The sequence below is a fragment of the Cydia amplana genome, chromosome 6, assembly GCF_948474715.1.
Source record: "Cydia amplana chromosome 6, ilCydAmpl1.1, whole genome shotgun sequence".
NCBI lineage: Eukaryota > Metazoa > Arthropoda > Insecta > Lepidoptera > Tortricidae > Cydia > Cydia amplana.
This window is the reverse complement of record NC_086074.1, coordinates 16,167,073-16,183,308: the sequence shown is the minus strand read 5'-3', so window position 1 is coordinate 16,183,308 and position 16,236 is coordinate 16,167,073. Positions and strand designations below refer to the sequence as shown.

The window sequence follows — 16,236 nt, the reverse complement described above, 5'->3', positions numbered from 1 at the left end:
CAGTTTGCTAAACATTAAGAAACCAGCTATGAGTGCATGGTGTCTTGGCAAGGGAATACCATATTATTTTCATTGTAATTGCCACATTAGAAACACTCGCGGTGTTTTGGCTTTTATTCAATCGCCATTAGTATTATTAATTTCAATGAGAAATCTCTGGTACACGTCCTGAACGACTTTCAAATAAATGTATAATTGTTTAAAGGAAAAGATTGACGGAGAGTGTCGGAAAGTAAAAGAAATATAAAATGTAATAGTGTTCTTCCTTTCATTTTGAGCATACAAGGTCTTCAATAGGTACGAAGTTTAGAACCCTCATCTGACTCTATTATCTATTTCCATGATTCAATTTCTTAGAGCTTGGTCTCCCGTCTGCATACTAAGCACAAGGTATATCTATAGAATATGTGACCATCTGACAGTTCACGCAGCAAAAGTGACTTCTGATTACCTACGCATAGCTGTTCTGTTACGGATCTGTAGTTCAGACTTGAACTTGACTTCTAATTAAACAACACAATTCTGCCTTTCCAATTAATGAAATCTGCGCATCATCCACATTTTACTCGTTGTTAAAAGTATATTTCTTTGTTACAGCGACAAAATTCCAAGAGAACCTGCTGAAGACCATGATTCAGATCGAGAACACATTCTTCGAGCTGGGCAGGACGTGTCAGAGGAATTGTCTGATCATCTGCGATAGGGGAGCTATGGACGCGAGTGCATGTAAGTGTCTTAATCGTTACTCTCGACATGAGAGGTCTCCAGCCTTGCTTTCCAACACTGTAGAATATGAAACTGATAAATAATCTACATATCAGAAAAATCATCCACTGCTGCGGCGGTAGTACGGTCGCATTTTTATCGCCTGTCACCTTCTAATAAGTATGTCAGGTGCGAAAGTGACAGACATAGTGACAAGCGATAAAAATGCAACCGTGCTGCCACCGCTGTTTACATGACATGGTAAGTGTTGAAAAATTGTCAACACCATTCATAGGATGTACTTACGTAGAGATCATATTCTATTACCTATAATATCATGGAAATGTTTTGAGAAGCTTTATTTGTATGGTATGGAATGGATACGACTAGACTAGACAGTAAAAAGATAAGGTATACTGAAGTGTTTGTGATATTCATTATGACGCAGGTTGTAAACTGAATCTATTAGATATACTCTGTCAAGCAATTTCCGTCAGTAGACAACCGCGGTACTTACTTAAATTTAAAAAATGTAGGCGCGTAGGGTTAATTTGAATTTCGCGCCTTTTTTTACTGACAAACTTGTTTGACCGGGTATAACATGTTGATATCTTATATTGAAAGGGGACCTTGAAGAATGTCACGTTTTTCTTTTTTATAATAATATCGTTACCTCATCATATATTTATGCATAACAAACATACCTAAACTTATACGTATGATTCAACAAGAGTAAACAGATGCATTGCAACTGATAAAACAAAATCCCATTTAACAAATTACGACTTTTAAAGTCATAAATGTCGGTTTATATCTCCATTTGTTCATGTCGTTCAGTCGTGATCATGCAAGATAGGTACTGTTTTGTCACTATTTTAGGATGCTATCTTAGGGCGCCTGTACACGGTGCCGCCACCGCACCTTCGCGCTATGTACACGAGACGCATAAAGCCCGCCCCGGAGGCGGTACCGTGTACACGAGCCCGTGCGGCGGCAGTGCGATGTCGGCGCGGAGGCGGCACCGTGTACACGAGCCCTTACATGGTGTTACGTGTTTGCTTTTTAAATAGCGTTACAATAATATTTACCTAAACACCAGCATATAGTTAACATTCCATAATAACGTCCAATATTTTACTGATCTCATTTAGATGTTACCGATTCATTATTTATGCTCGTATTTGGAATGTAAAGTATTTCTTAGTTGGGGGTTGGACTATCTATACCGAGTATACCGACCTGTATAATCCAATAGAATATTTATTTACTTAATCATAAGCCAGGTTGGTTCAAGGTCGTCAGGCTAAAACCGGTTATCGTTGGGCCGGTTGCTTTCTATCGATGTGTGTGCATCGATGGCCCCTGATGTCCGTTTTTGGAATTCTATCAAACTATAATAATGTCACCAATCAGCACATGGACTTATGAGGGGTGCCACTCTATTCTCTCTTGAATATGCATCTTAATACTGGAGGCCTATTCATATTGGTAATTTCTTGTAATGAGACGGTAATGTATATGATCTGTCAGCTGTCAGTGACGTTTCTGGTTGAGGAATCAACAGAGATCATATCCATAACCGTTTGATAACAAGATTATACAATTTATAAAGTTAGCATTGCCCTCTTGATCTCAAAAGGGGGATATTAGTATGATGCACGTATGTTGCACACAGTGGAACGGGATTTCCATTCTATTCATTCTTGAGCCAACAGGAGTGGTCATTTCTCCATACAAACGTACTCGACTGTTTCCTCCGTGGGTTTTGAAGCTAGAGCAATTATTTTTTCAACACAGATTAATATTGTCAATATATGTGTGTCCCAGTAAGGGCATTTATTTGTGTGATGAGCACAGATATTTGTTCCTGAGTCATGGTTGTTTTCTATGTATTTAAGTATTTGTATATTATATATATCGTTGTCTGAGTACCCACAACACAAGCTTTCTTGAGCTTACCGTGGGGCTTAGTCAATTTGTGTAATAATGTCCTATAATATTTATTTATTTATGTGTCGGACCGTTTTGCTTTTTTTGATATAATTATTTGTTTTTAAAGGCGCTAGAGCCCTTCAAAAATGGCCTAACTGACTATGCCGCAATGAGAGGCGTGGTATTCAAAGCTGATATCAATTAGCCAAAAAAACAAAACGGTCCGACAAAGATAATTTCATTACCATTTAGATCTCAACATTTTGTCACATTTGGTTAAGTTTTGGGGGAGGAAACGGTCGAGTACGAAACCTCGTTTTTTGAGATTTTTATGCAGGGTTTTTCGCCTTGTCCTTATCGCACTAGTTTTAGGAGCCGCTTCCATTAGCGAGACGGGTATGTTTACCTAAAATATTTAAATCTCAGCTCCCGTATCCTCTTAAGAAACGCAGGGACCGCCCGGCTTCCCAAGTGTAGGCATTTGGTTTACGAAAGCGACTGCTATCTGGCTTCCTGGCAGATTTTCCTGTAAGTGATTGTGTAGCAACAATCATGCGGTAAGAGTAACGATGCCGGGGATTCCCAGTCAAGTATTTCGATTATTTATTACAGCAAACAAAGTTGTGGTGAATAAACAGATTGATTGTTAAACGGAAACTGTGTTAGTAATAATAGGATAGGCCGACATATACCAGAACGAAAACCCGAACTAAACAAGCAATTTGTATGGCATTCTCAACAAATATTAGAAAGAACGTTGAGAAATATTCGAAGAACCCATACTTGCACATAAGACAACGGATTATTATTTCTTAAAATGTAATCTCAGCTGCTCAGCTGTAATGTAATGGTGCTCTGTGGAGCAGTACCAGTGTGTCACGTCAGTTGTGTATTGTGTATACAAATTAAGTAAACCAGACAGAGCTTGCCACATTTACGCGCAGTTGTTTTTCAGATAGCTCCTTTCTGTACTAATTTTTCCATTCAACGTATACTTATGGTTCTACTAATAATCTTGGACTCAAGGGCCAGAGCAGGCTTTCAACTCTCCTGTAAGCTTTCGCAGGCTAAAATCTAGGGCCGTAGTTAGGAGACCCCTGTAGATACTAGCATATCCTAAACGGCCATTGTTTCTATTTCAGTTATATCGAAAGAGAAGTGGGAGGCAATGCTGAATGCCAACAGCTGGAACAGCGTGGAGCTGAGAGATAACCGGTACAACCACATCGTGCACATGGTCTCCGCTGCCAACGGGGCTGAAGACTTCTACTCCACTGAGGTAATGAGGAAAATATTTCTAGTCTATCAAAAGGGATCAAAATTTGCCAGCCAAAAAACGACCTTGATGATTTAAATTTATAATAGGATTTTGATTGTCTCGTCTGGTCTGTACTGTAGTTCTCATGGAGTTAAAGCTATTTGAGATTTAAAAAAGTCCCAGAAGAACTATCGAAAGGATTTAAACCCTGGGACTTTAAAGTTCACCAGAGTTTTATTCATAAAACTTAGCAAACCCTTTAATTTTATCTATTTCTATCGCATATTAAGACGAAACAGGAGCTGAGATTTAAATATTTTAGGTAAATATAGGTACCCGTCTCGCTAACTGAAGTGGCTCCTAAAAGTAGTGCGATAAGGACATGGCGAAACATTAGGGTGTTTCACTTTTGTATGGAGAAAAAAAAGTTGTAATTGTTTTCCTGACTTTGCTCACCAATCGAGTCTCCCCACTCTAAAAACTATCTATTTCAATTTTCATAATAATCGATTAACGTTTAAAGGTTGCACAAATTGAAAATGTGGAGGGAGAACCCCATACATTGCGTGAAAATTAACTATTTTTTTTTTAAACAAAATATAATGAACTGATACTAAAATCTAATGGAAAAACTGAATTTTGCGTCTAAAACACGATAAAACCACTTTTCCTTTGGAAACAGGTGGAAAAACTGAAAAATCTTCATTAGAACATTTATCGAGTAACCAAAACCCAAGTTAACTACTAATTTTAAAATTGATTTATATGTAGAAGGTTCAGTATCACACTACTCACCGCTTTGATGGTAGCCGCTTAAACCATTTTCTACCCTCCGATGTAGAGTCGTTGGTTATTTGAGAAAACTTTGTTGATGTTGTGCAACCTCTAAATATTGACCGATTTTAATTTTTTTTGGTATATAATATTTTTTAATCAGGAAGAACCAGAATTCGTGCAAAGTCAGATGAAAATCGAAAATTCGGAAAAATGAAACACCCTACGAAACATCCTGCGTAAAAATCTCAAAAATCGAGGTCTCGTACTCGACTGTTTCCTCCTCCAAAACTTAACCAATCGTAACCAAATTTGGAAATCTAAATGATCGATAGGACCGTTTTGCTTTTTTGGCTAATTGATATCAGTTTTGAATACCACGCCTCTCATTGCGGCATAGTCAATTAAGCCATTTTGGCCATTTTTGAAGGGCTCTAGCGCCTTAAAAAAACAAAAATATCAAAAAAAGCAAAACGGTCCGACACAGATATTGACAATATTAATCTGTGTTGAAAAAAATCATTGCTCTAGCTTCAAAATCCACGGAGGAAACAGTCGAGTACGTTTGTATGGAGAAATGACCACTCCTGTTGCCTCTTAATGTCAAAATGATGATAGGGATACACGAAACGATTATATCTATTATCAACGGCTTCTTACACTTAGTTTGTTTTAGAACTATATATAATATATATGTTTGTTTTAATATGCCAAAATGAATATGCACTTGGCGCACTCCATAGCGCTTTCTACATAGATAAAATCATCATAACATTCGTAACACATAATCCCTCCTTGGCGGGCCAAGATAAGCAAATCCAAAACATTCCGATTTGTGATAATATTGATAATTGAAAATAGACATAAGCCTCTGCGAAGGGCAATTGTACCAACTATCAGGGAAAACCCCATTGTGTGGAAATGTAATGGATTTTTTTATCAAAACAAATATTACGATATGAGATGACGTGATAAGTTGATAACTTTACATTGAAAAACAATTAAATTATAAGAAGATAAAGTACTACTGACATATAAAAAATTAATTAATGAAGACTGGCACAAGATACCGCGCTTCGTAAAAAGGGAAATTATCCATCTCTCTATATTTGATACAGAGCGAAAGAATCGAGTGATCGCGCGACAAACGAAGTCTATGCCAATTGTGCTAGCCCCCTAGATAAGTTCAATCGTATGATTCAAACTGTGCCTGTGAAAAATGCAAGCAATGCTTAACCTTCACTTTACGAATTACGATTCAGGCCACCACGTGACAGGCATAGCCTAGTGTGGGCTGGACATTATGTATTATTAATTTATTAATAAGGTTTTTTCTTTTAACTAAATATTATTCTTATTCTTTATGTTTCCACTTAATGCGACATTGACATATCGTTGGCTTAAAGCCATTTTCTTGGCGATAAAATCTTATCGGCATTTTCACATCATGACCACGTGAAGATAACCATAATATCGTGATCTTGTCTCGTTTCAAGGTTGCTAAATTTAAAAACAAAGAATTAGTCGACGTACGTCATTACTCAATCAACTCACACCAAGTAAACAGGAATGTTGTTTTCTTCTTTTTCTTCCCTGCTAGGAGGGATCAAAGTGGCACTTTTCCTTCCTGCTAGTAGCGTTCAAAGTAACACTTTTCTGTTCTAGCACACTATTTTTAAATTTTTTTGGCTTAAATAATCTGTTTAAGCATCAGATTGTGTCAACACTAAGATTTTTTTATTTTCCTCATAGTTGATGTGAAAAGCAGTATGTGTCACACGGTATCAAAATTATTTCGTCTTGGGCGTTAACACTTGAATCCCTCATTACGCTAGAATCTATCGCTTCAATCAGAATTCAATATACGCCCTTGACGGAAATATATCATTTTGATCCCTTGTAACACAAACTACTATTGTTTACAGGACCACGCGTGCCGGTCGGAGGGCGTGGAGCTGGCGCGAGAGCTGGACTACAACGCGGCCGCCGCCTGGATCGGCCACCCCTACTTCGACGTCATCGACAACTCCACAGACTTCGACAAGAAGATGAACCGACTCATCGCCTGCGTCTGCCAAAAGATCGGCATCGAGACCGGGGACCGGCTCAACGTCAACTCCAAGAAACGCAAGTTCCTCGTCAAGGGACCTCTCCCGCCAGACTCGGCGTTCCCCGCTTTCCAAGACTTCGATGTCGTTCACAACTACTTGCAGAGCGATGTCCGCAAAGCCCAAGTCAGGCTCCGCAAGCGTGGACAGAAAGGCCACTGGTCGTACATTCACACGCTTCGGAAATTCCATCCCAGTAACGGGCAGTCCGTGGAGGTGCGGACGCAGCTCTCGCACAGGGACTACCTGAACATGTTGCCGCAGCGCGACGACGCCCATTTCACCATCTTCAAGAAACGCCGCTGCTTCATATTCAACAATCAGTACTACCAGCTGGACATCTACAGGCAGCCCACTCACCCGAGGTGATTTCTCGTTCCATTATCTCTATCAAATATGTTTACGTATTCATACTAGTATATATATTATATGCATTAATGAGAATAAAATTGTTGTTATTTAGAGTCTTATTATTTTCGACCTCGAACAAAAATAGCAGCTCAGCTTTATACAGGTAAATTTTGGCATGGGCTTGACTTGGTAGTGATAGATTAGTACTTAGGTCGTATATATTCTTATAATTTTTATTTCTTTTTCATACGTAATGGTTGTTAGAACATGTTGTAACGTTGCAGGTGCCGCGGCCTAGTCCTCCTGGAGACGTACAGCGCGGCGTACGACCAGGACTCGCTGCTGGCGACGCTGCCCAAGTTCCTCGCCATCGAGCGCGAGGTGACCGGCGATCCCGCTTTCTCCATGTACAATCTCTCGCTGAAGGAAGACTGGAAGACCTCGAAAAGGTACTATGGGGGCCAAAAAGACGCGGGCACTGAGTGCCATGGTGAGTTTAAGTGCTTTTATATCATCCTATGTTGCCATTTACAATTTTTTACATCCTATGCCATCTCCTATTCCATCCTTAACCCTTTACCAGGCTGACAGTTCAAAAATGACAATTGGATGTCAGTCTTACTCATTGAATATAGAACACAAGTTTGAAGTGCCGTATATGGGAAATATATCTCCCTCAGCCGCCTGGTAAAGGATTAAGTCAAAAATCTATTTAAAGGTGCATTTGGTTGGAATTATAATAATTCAGATAAATGTCATTAAAACCTAAACAAAAAATATAGTGAGCAACTTGGTTAGAAATGATTATTCGTATGAATCATACAACATCCTTGGTCTGAGACAATTTGTTGTATGTATTGTGATAATTTTCATTGAGACAGTGATATCTTTTAATCACTCTGAAATTGAATTCCACCCATTTGGACCATATTTTACAGCAATATGTGGCAGGCTAGTAACTATAATAACTGATTTCCTCCTACTTTCCTTGTGTGCGAGACATACTCGCCGGGCACATATTGCTGAGTAATTTTACTCTTAAGTATATTCCCCATTATCCCAAACATGGAAACATGATTTGTCGAGGTTGAGTTTGAGTAACTCGACGGTCCTGAAAGTTGCCCTTGTTTCTAGGGTTTCGTCCAGCTAAATGTAAAAACGAAACCATTATCGTAGCAAATATTTCTAAAATAGCAAATGTTCTATTTTCGGGTTACAAACTTCGCCTTTAATATAGGTAGTGTTCCTCGTATGTTTGCATGATCATATAGAATTATAGAATCTTAACACTGGCGTAATTGTGATAGATTAGCTAGTCACATTAGTGTAGAGCATTAGTTCATAGACAAATTTTATATTTCCTAATTCAATTTATATTTTGTAGCACTTTTCAATGTCCCGCACCGTAGTGTGTGTCGTGCAAGTGACGTTCCCCTTGACCCGCGCTGGCGCCCTTTAAATATTAAAGACGCGTACTTTTACAGATTCGAAAGCTGTTATTCTGGGACATAAGTTGTCAGATATCAATTCGAGCGATACCTCTAATTTGGACAACACGAATTTAGGAGCGGCAACTAACAAACACAAACCGAGTGTTAGTAAACATTAGAAACTGTAGTGTTCGATACGATGTGACTAACATTATTCCGCCAGTGTTCAGATGAGAGTGCGAGGGGTTAAACGTGGTTTTCTTTTGGTTTATCAGGGCAGGCTAAGTGGTCGTTGAATGGTCACGCTGACAAGCTCAATGGGCATGCGTGTAAAGTCAATGGGCATGGTGAAAAGTTGAATGGACATGCGAAAGCCAACGGGTGTGGCGAGAATGTGAACGGCCACCACGAGACGGGCGCCAACGGCCTCGCCAACGGCCGCCATGACACCCTCCACGGCCACTCCATGGATCTCCCGTCACCAAAGATTCCTAAAAAGGTCGCTGTTAAGATTTAAATCGCCGTTATGTACCTCTATGTACTAGATAATTTTAGGACTAATATATAATTTGACTCTTTTCCACTACTCGATGCTAAACTATACTAAGGCGGAAACTTGAAATATTTGAAGAAACAGTACTATTGAACCATGATGTATAAAACGTGTACTTATTCGTTATGAATTTATAATTGTATAAATTGCCAAATGAAACTATTTTTATAGAAAATATGTATCAAATGAAATACCCAATGCACTTAAAGTGACTCAGGATACTTAAGACATAGCTTAACTGTTTCATATTGTTTGTGCCTTTACAACAAGTTGTATATTTGAATATATTTCGTGTTTATATCATCTATAACATGCAAATAAAGTTTTAGTACTTAATTATTGCAATAATATTATGGACTTAGTATTGTTGCGGTTTAGATTATTGTGAAGTATTCTAGGTTTTATTTTACCTGATACAATATAGCATTTGTTTTGTTGTTTCAAGGCTATGAAAAAGGCAAACTCGAATAAAATTAATGTTTATATGAAATCAGAACACCATCATTGAACTTGATTTGTAGTTTCACTAGTAAATTTATATGTCTTGGTGTTGTAACGTGACTGTAGAATGTTTTACTTGAAGTCGTTTTAGGGGTCCAACGTGAACTTCAATCAGAAAATGTACAAACACACCCCTAATAATTATAGTGGCCTTTTACCAATGAAATTCATATGCTAGATAATTTATTTTTATGACAGACAGAGTTGCTATTGTGTGGCATAGTAAGTAATCGGTGTAGAAATTGGTGTCGTCTAAAGATATTTTTGTTGTGTCGGAATCAAATGAAGATCATTTTATAGTAACTTATAAAGTATTGAAGCCGTCAGTAGTGTAATTTATAATTAATTAAGATGTATGTGAGTATTACTCTCAACGGATTCTGCTCAGCCCGTCCAGGTCCAGGCTATCTAGATGGCTGTGCTATGTAATTTTACGATTGATAAATATACCACCAATGTTGGCTGTAATATCTAACGCCAAGTAATGTATCTTGTAAGCTTTTTGGACGTAAAAATCTCTAAATTGCATGTCTATCTGCATTTTATCTTCTTGATTAAAGAAAAATGCGACCTTGAAGCTTTGTTTTTATTTTTATTGATACCCCAGTTGAGTGTACCCAACCAAACCTAAGATCCATTGATAATTAGGTCAAAGAAATATTAAGCGAGACAAATTAGTGTTTCGAATTGTACAGCTAATATAGATGGCGCTGTACGACTATGCGGTAACACTGGTTGACAAAAGTTGATATTTACCAAACAATACGGCTACTATATGCCTGGTACAGCGCCATCTTCTTCAGCTGTCAAACTCGGGCACCATCTTACACTTCACATATAGCCGTAAAAGTGCATGGCAATTATATCAATTAATTCATTCATAATTTCTTCATGCAATATCGCAGCTCACTGTACTGGGACAGTAACAAGTACTGTGATGTACTTAACTATCAAATCAACCTTAGTACAAACACGGAAGTCGTTATGTTGAGAGCGCGATTCAGGATTTTGATTACACGGATCAAGTGTGTAACTCGTACACTGAAGAAATATAACCACTATGCACGGAACTATTTCAGCACGAGATTGGAGATCATCATTATCCCAAGAAAAATCTAATTAGTCTTCAGGATTCGTATACTAAACAAATAGTTCATTAACCCCAAAAAAATTTGATAGCGCGCTTCAGAATTTTGACTATACGGAACAGCGTCATCTATACTTCGTTTTTTTAGCATTAGAAAGAACTTTGCGAAAGTGAGCTTGTGGTTCCAAATCGGGCACTTTTTGATGTTACATTCGATAATTCAATTAACCTTTTCGACGCCGTGTCAAACACAAAAGCTGTTTCTCAGACGTCACGTCACCGAAGTTTCATAACTGAAATTGAACTTTATGCATATGCACCTAGGTCTATGTTGCTCTGTGGTCTATGACCGATTATTACGTCTTTGGCGTTGGACCTGCGGAGTGCGGTGCGTATATATCGGTTATTGGCGTCCAAAAGGTTAACGAGCTTGATAAAAACTGCACGACGCCACAGAATAAGTTAAGCCCTTGCTACACGGTCACCGACAAGCCCCCAGACCGCGTGGCCTTGGTCCGTCCCGGACCGTGTAGACAGTTGTTTACAACAAAATTTGACCAAAACTGACCAAGGACAGACCAAGGTCAGACGGTTAGAAGGCTTGTCGGCGACCGTGTAGCAAGGGCTTAATACGACGTTACTTCTGTAGAGTTCTTTCTAATGCTAAAAAAACGCAATACAGCGCGATTCCGAGATTTTAGTACACGGAACAGCGCCCGTTATTCCACTTTATAAAATTCCGAGTTTGTGGTCATACAAGAAAAATCTTAATAGCGCGATTCAGAATTTTGGCCACACAAATCAGCGCCATCGAACGTGTGATTCGTATACTAAACAAAATCTGCAGGAGACCCTTAAATATTCAAATGTATCAGGATTGCCTAGAATATAAATAAATAAAAGGATCTTATGTATTCAAGATTTTTTAATGCTATCCCGAACTTTTTGCTCTTTGTACATTTTTATGACTTTCTTGCCAGGCACTAAACCCTGGCTGAGACCAGGTCTCTTCAGCTTTCTCCTGTCTGCTTCACCCTCCCAAGTATCTTCCTCGTTATCCAAAACCACCTGTGGTGGTGGAACAGAGGTCATTGTCCCTGAACCTTCACAGACAACTGTTTTCAATTTCTGAAATGAAAGAATTTGATTTTATAATAAGGCATTAAATTTGAAATGGTAAGGAAGAGGTAAGGTCATAGACTAATAGTACTTAAATAGCTTGTGACAAGTTATTGTGGCCATAGAGAAATATAGTAAGACAAGAGTGCTCACTCCATACATCAGTTTTGAAACCAAAATGACTAATAATTTCAGTGTCTACATCTAGCATCGAGTAGCGGAACTATCAGTACTGCTACTTGACAATAGATGTAGCACTGACCGGAAAGTCTTATGCTCAACAACATAAGACTTTCTTTTTCACATCTCTCCAAGTCCCCAATAACGCCACATGCACCTATCGTGTGAATAGCTCGAAGGTGGATATTGGGCTGTAGCTTGGAGGATACAACTAAACGGAGTAGCCATTAACAGGCTTTCCCCTCTGTCGAAAATAGGCGGCCAACGGTCATACACAATGTATGGACTGACGTTTATCTGACATGGCTATTTTTACGTTACGCATACATTTGACGTTCCCCTCCCCCGCAAAAATCGGCAGACTGTTTTGTACAGAAAATTACAGACATGGCGTCTCCGTTTGATTATATCCTCCAAGGGCTGTAGTGTCATTATATGGAACTTGCTAACTATGTAAACAAAATTCACTAGTAAATTGCCATGCAGAGACAATTTTAATATGGCAGTTTGTTTACATAGCATGTTCCTTAGAATGACACTTAGCTGCACATGTCCGTTGACATCTTTGGCGGTCAAAGTGTTAAGGGATACATTATAATAGTTCCTTTACCTGCTTCTCTGCCTGCAGCTCCTCAGCAGTTTTCTGAATATCAGAATCATGTGCATATTTGCAGTTGTGTCCAAACCGACACCTCCCTTTACGGTAGTTCCAGCATATCTTCTTGCCGTTGATCATCTGTGTGTTGTCTTTACCTGGAACCTTAACAGTCATGGCCTATGTACTTGACGATTGTATGTACAATTAGATACAACGTTTTCCTACATTTGGAACTATTTTTATAAAGATTAAATGTTGTACCAAAAGAAAACTTTTTCATAATCGTGTACTTTATTGAAAATAAAAAGAGAAGAGAATAATGATATAATATTCTGGCAAAACGTAAACATAACCATGTCTACTACATGTGGATGTTAAGAGTAGGTTCTTTGTTAACAAAATCTCCTAGTTTTTAAAGTTTTAAAAGCAATAGAAAGTCAACATATACCATTTTGACGTGTTTCTCCAATATCGCTGCCTTGGCCAATTCAGCTTCGACGAACGGGTTCGAGAACACTGAGGTGTGTAGCGAGCTCTCTCCAAGCGCTGGTTTAGGTAACTTTGGTTTGGAAGCATCCTCAATACTCTCAGTAGGTCTACATAAAAAAAATGCCTTAGCTAAAAATTTGATGTTTGTAGTCCATGCATGTCTATAAAAATTCAGCAACAATACAATAGATATATTATATAGGTTACGAAAGCATGAAGATTCCAAGATTGTGCAAGAGGGCTATGCATTAAATACTTACTTTTCGTCTGGAGATTCTTCGTTATCCTCATCGGAACTCCCCGACGATGACGTACCATAATCTAGTAAAGCGTTCATTTTAACTAAAATTCCGTGTTTTCATTCCAAAACGAATTAATTTTAATATTTAAATCAAGCTTGTGATTTGTTTATGCTTCATTCACACTTGCACAGATTAGGTAAGGTAAGACGTCCTAGAGAGGATCGCGAAACGCGAATAATAATTTATTTGGAAAAATAAAATGAAAACATTCATGCCAACCTACAGGCAAAAATAAAATTGGCTATGGATAAAAAAGAAAAGTGTCATAAACAAAGGGATACCACAGTAAAAATATCAGTTTATATGGTAGTTTTTGTTACATAAAAGAGTCTTGGCAACATGAATCTAGTCTAGTATAACTGGATCAGGCAAATTGGTTTGGGGAAATGACCGAACGAGATAGTTTGAAGGCCGGCGTCCACTAGACCACAGAATAAATAATAGTACTAAGTACAGAAGACTCACTCTCTAACAAAACGCGTCTGTTACGATCACCACAGATATGGCCGCTAGGTGGCGACAGCGCCACGCGCGGCTTATGGCTTTCCCCAAAATTGGGGCCGAATGGATGTACCTGTAGCAAAGCGACGAAATCGCGGAGTGAGACACGCCTGACTAGACTCGCCGAGGCGAGTCGAATCGAATCGCAATAATTCGCCTCCTATATTTTCTATGCAACTGCGTCCATTGACGAAGAGCCGCGGCGCGCCGATTCGAATCTCCGCGCGTATTGCTCGTCAGGCGAATTTCTGCGGCTACGCGTTTCGACACTTTCGACTCGACTCGGCGAGTCTAGTGGAGGCCAGTCTTTAAGTATCTTTCAGTAGGAGTAACAGCTAAAGCGTTATTATTGTTTGTTTTGTTCTTGTCACAGTCCCACTTTTTTTTTATTCCCCACCGTAAAGGGTCGTCCAGAAATCATGTGATCATATTTGGCCTATTTTTGATCCCCCCCTTCCCCTAGGTGATATTTGGTGATTTCAACCCCTGCCACAAGATCACATGATAATTATGATTATGATGCTCTTAAGGCACAATGGGCCATCGCCGGCCAGACCAAGGGACGCAGCCATGCGGTAGAATGAGATAGCAATATCACTTGCTCCCTCTAACGCATAAATGCGTCCCCCAGAATGGCCCACGCTGGCCCATTGTGTACTGGGGCCTTTAGACGCTAAAGCTTTAGATTCCTCCGAAAAAGCTTTGGATTCCTCCGAAAGCGGTGCCGTCATATAGCGGGCGCAAAAGACGGCCGTCTTTACGGTGACGACATGTGGAAAGTACCACGGCGTCATAACCAGGGATGTTGCGAATATCCGCATCCGCATCCGCAACCGCGGAACTTCCGCATTATTTTCAACATCCGCATCCGCATCCGCATCCGCATAAAATCGATGCGGATTTAATGCGGATGCGGATGTGGAACAGGTCGGTACAGGAACGTCTTAGCATCGGCGTAAGTGCTAGACTGCTAGGTAATTTAGTCATTAAGCAAAAAACTTATTAGAAATGAGCAGTCAAGCGTGAGTGGGACTTAATGTACGGAACCCTTGGAACGCGAGGCCGACTCGCACTTGGCCGGTTTTTTGAAATAAAAATTACTAAAATGTAATATTTGACGTTGTTTATGCTACTATCTTGACATCCGCATCCGCATCCGCATCCGCGGATGTGAGCCTTTAAAAATCCGCATCCGCATCCGCATCCGCGGATGTCAAAAAATCGGCATCCGCAACATCCCTGGTCATAACACACCGTCAGCCACCAGGTCAAAGCGGCTAATTTGAAAAATGTAGGCGCGAAGGGATATCGTCCCATAGAAAATTTGAATTTCGCGCCTTTTTCTACTGACAAGATTTGCTTGAACATCTATAATTTACTTGGAGGATGAAATATCATCAGAAGAGGAAAATAATCGTAGTACGGAATCATTTATTCAAATCTCGTGTCATTTATTCAAAATGGCGTCACCGCTATCTAATAAAATGTTCACGAAACTATCGACACCGTCATGGCGGCCGTCATCCAAATGACGGCACCGTTTTTTTACGTTACGTTGACAATCAACGCCGTCTAGGAAACCGCGCCATCTTCTACTATTCGGCGGAATACCGAATCTACATAGACAACGTTCTAGTGACGTCATTCACCGCTATATAGCGGCCGTCATATGACGGCACCATTTTCGGAGGAATCCAAAGCTTAAGGCCTGAGTAGACGCTCGAAGCGGAGCGTGGCGTAGGGGTCAGGAGTAATTTGAGCAGCGTGCACTAAGGCCGCTCCTATACGTTTGCATTTGTTTAACGTGCACGCCTCACGCCCCGCCCCGCTGCACGCCCAACTCGAGCGTCCCCCCTCCCCCATCGTGATATTTTCCTTACCCCCCCCCCTCTAAACGAACACATGATTTCTGGACGACCCCAAATTTAGTATGGATTATGGTGGGCAAGGCAACATCAACAAATACATTCGACCAATCATAGTGTCGCATTGAGTATGTTTTGTCTTGGTTTTGTCCCTCTCTAGGATCCTACCATCTATGCTTGGCAAGTTGTTATTTTTTTATAGTTTACCCAGTAAAACCCAGAACACTGTCAAAGCTTTGGTTTCCTCGGAAAGCTCAAAGCAGTGCTGTTATATCATATAGCGGCCGTCATATACCTAGCGGACGTAAAAGTCATATCTATCTATCTATCTATATAGCCTTTTATTCCGATCCTTGGGTACAACGGTTATTAAGTCGATTTTATTATTTTTACTACAATATGTCCCGCAGTTCGGTGTGCCTCTTGGCATAGGCCTCCTCCAACCTTCTCCACTGTACTCTGTCCTCTGCAACTCTGGACCAG

General features: G+C 39.7%; 2 protein-coding genes across 8 annotated transcripts in view; one reads left to right on the top strand and one right to left on the bottom strand.

The window, feature by feature from the left end:
- The window catches only part of LOC134648943 (TRPL translocation defect protein 14), a 35,633-nt gene extending 25,444 nt beyond the window's left edge, over nucleotides 1-10,189 (top strand). For 4 of the 7 annotated variants that reach the window (XM_063503587.1, XM_063503588.1, XM_063503594.1 and 1 more), the window contains 5 exons: nucleotides 598-726; nucleotides 3,780-3,916; nucleotides 6,595-7,142; nucleotides 7,413-7,618; nucleotides 8,834-10,189. In XM_063503587.1, the coding sequence (XP_063359657.1) occupies nucleotides 598-726; nucleotides 3,780-3,916; nucleotides 6,595-7,142; nucleotides 7,413-7,618; nucleotides 8,834-9,075 (1,262 nt within the window). In that variant the 3' untranslated portion in view covers nucleotides 9,076-10,189. The other 3 variants (XM_063503592.1, XM_063503589.1, XM_063503590.1) reach the window with 3 other exon arrangements.
- Nucleotides 10,190-11,606: 1,417 nt separating this feature from the next.
- LOC134648966 (uncharacterized) lies at nucleotides 11,607-13,501 on the bottom strand. The gene is made up of 4 exons (XM_063503637.1): nucleotides 13,346-13,501; nucleotides 13,045-13,180; nucleotides 12,609-12,758; nucleotides 11,607-11,827 (listed from the first exon to the last, which is right to left on the bottom strand). The coding sequence occupies exons 1-4, from the start codon at nucleotides 13,420-13,422 to the stop codon at nucleotides 11,615-11,617; spliced, it is 576 nt and encodes a 191-aa protein (XP_063359707.1). The 5' UTR covers nucleotides 13,423-13,501; the 3' UTR covers nucleotides 11,607-11,614.
- Between the last annotated feature and the right edge of the window lie 2,735 nt (nucleotides 13,502-16,236).

Bases quoted from the DNA above. Each gene is read 5' to 3' on its own strand.
- LOC134648966 (XM_063503637.1), bottom strand. From the start codon at position 13,422: ATGAACGCTTTACTAGATTATGGTACGTCATCGTCGGGGAGTTCCGAT. The intron at 13,181-13,345 runs GTAAGTATTTAA...ACCTACTGAGAG, and splicing joins GAAGAATCTCCAGACGAAAA to TATTGAGGATGCTTCCAAAC. The intron at 12,759-13,044 runs GTATATGTTGAC...ATGACTGTTAAG, and splicing joins TGGAGAAACACGTCAAAATG to GTTCCAGGTAAAGACAACAC.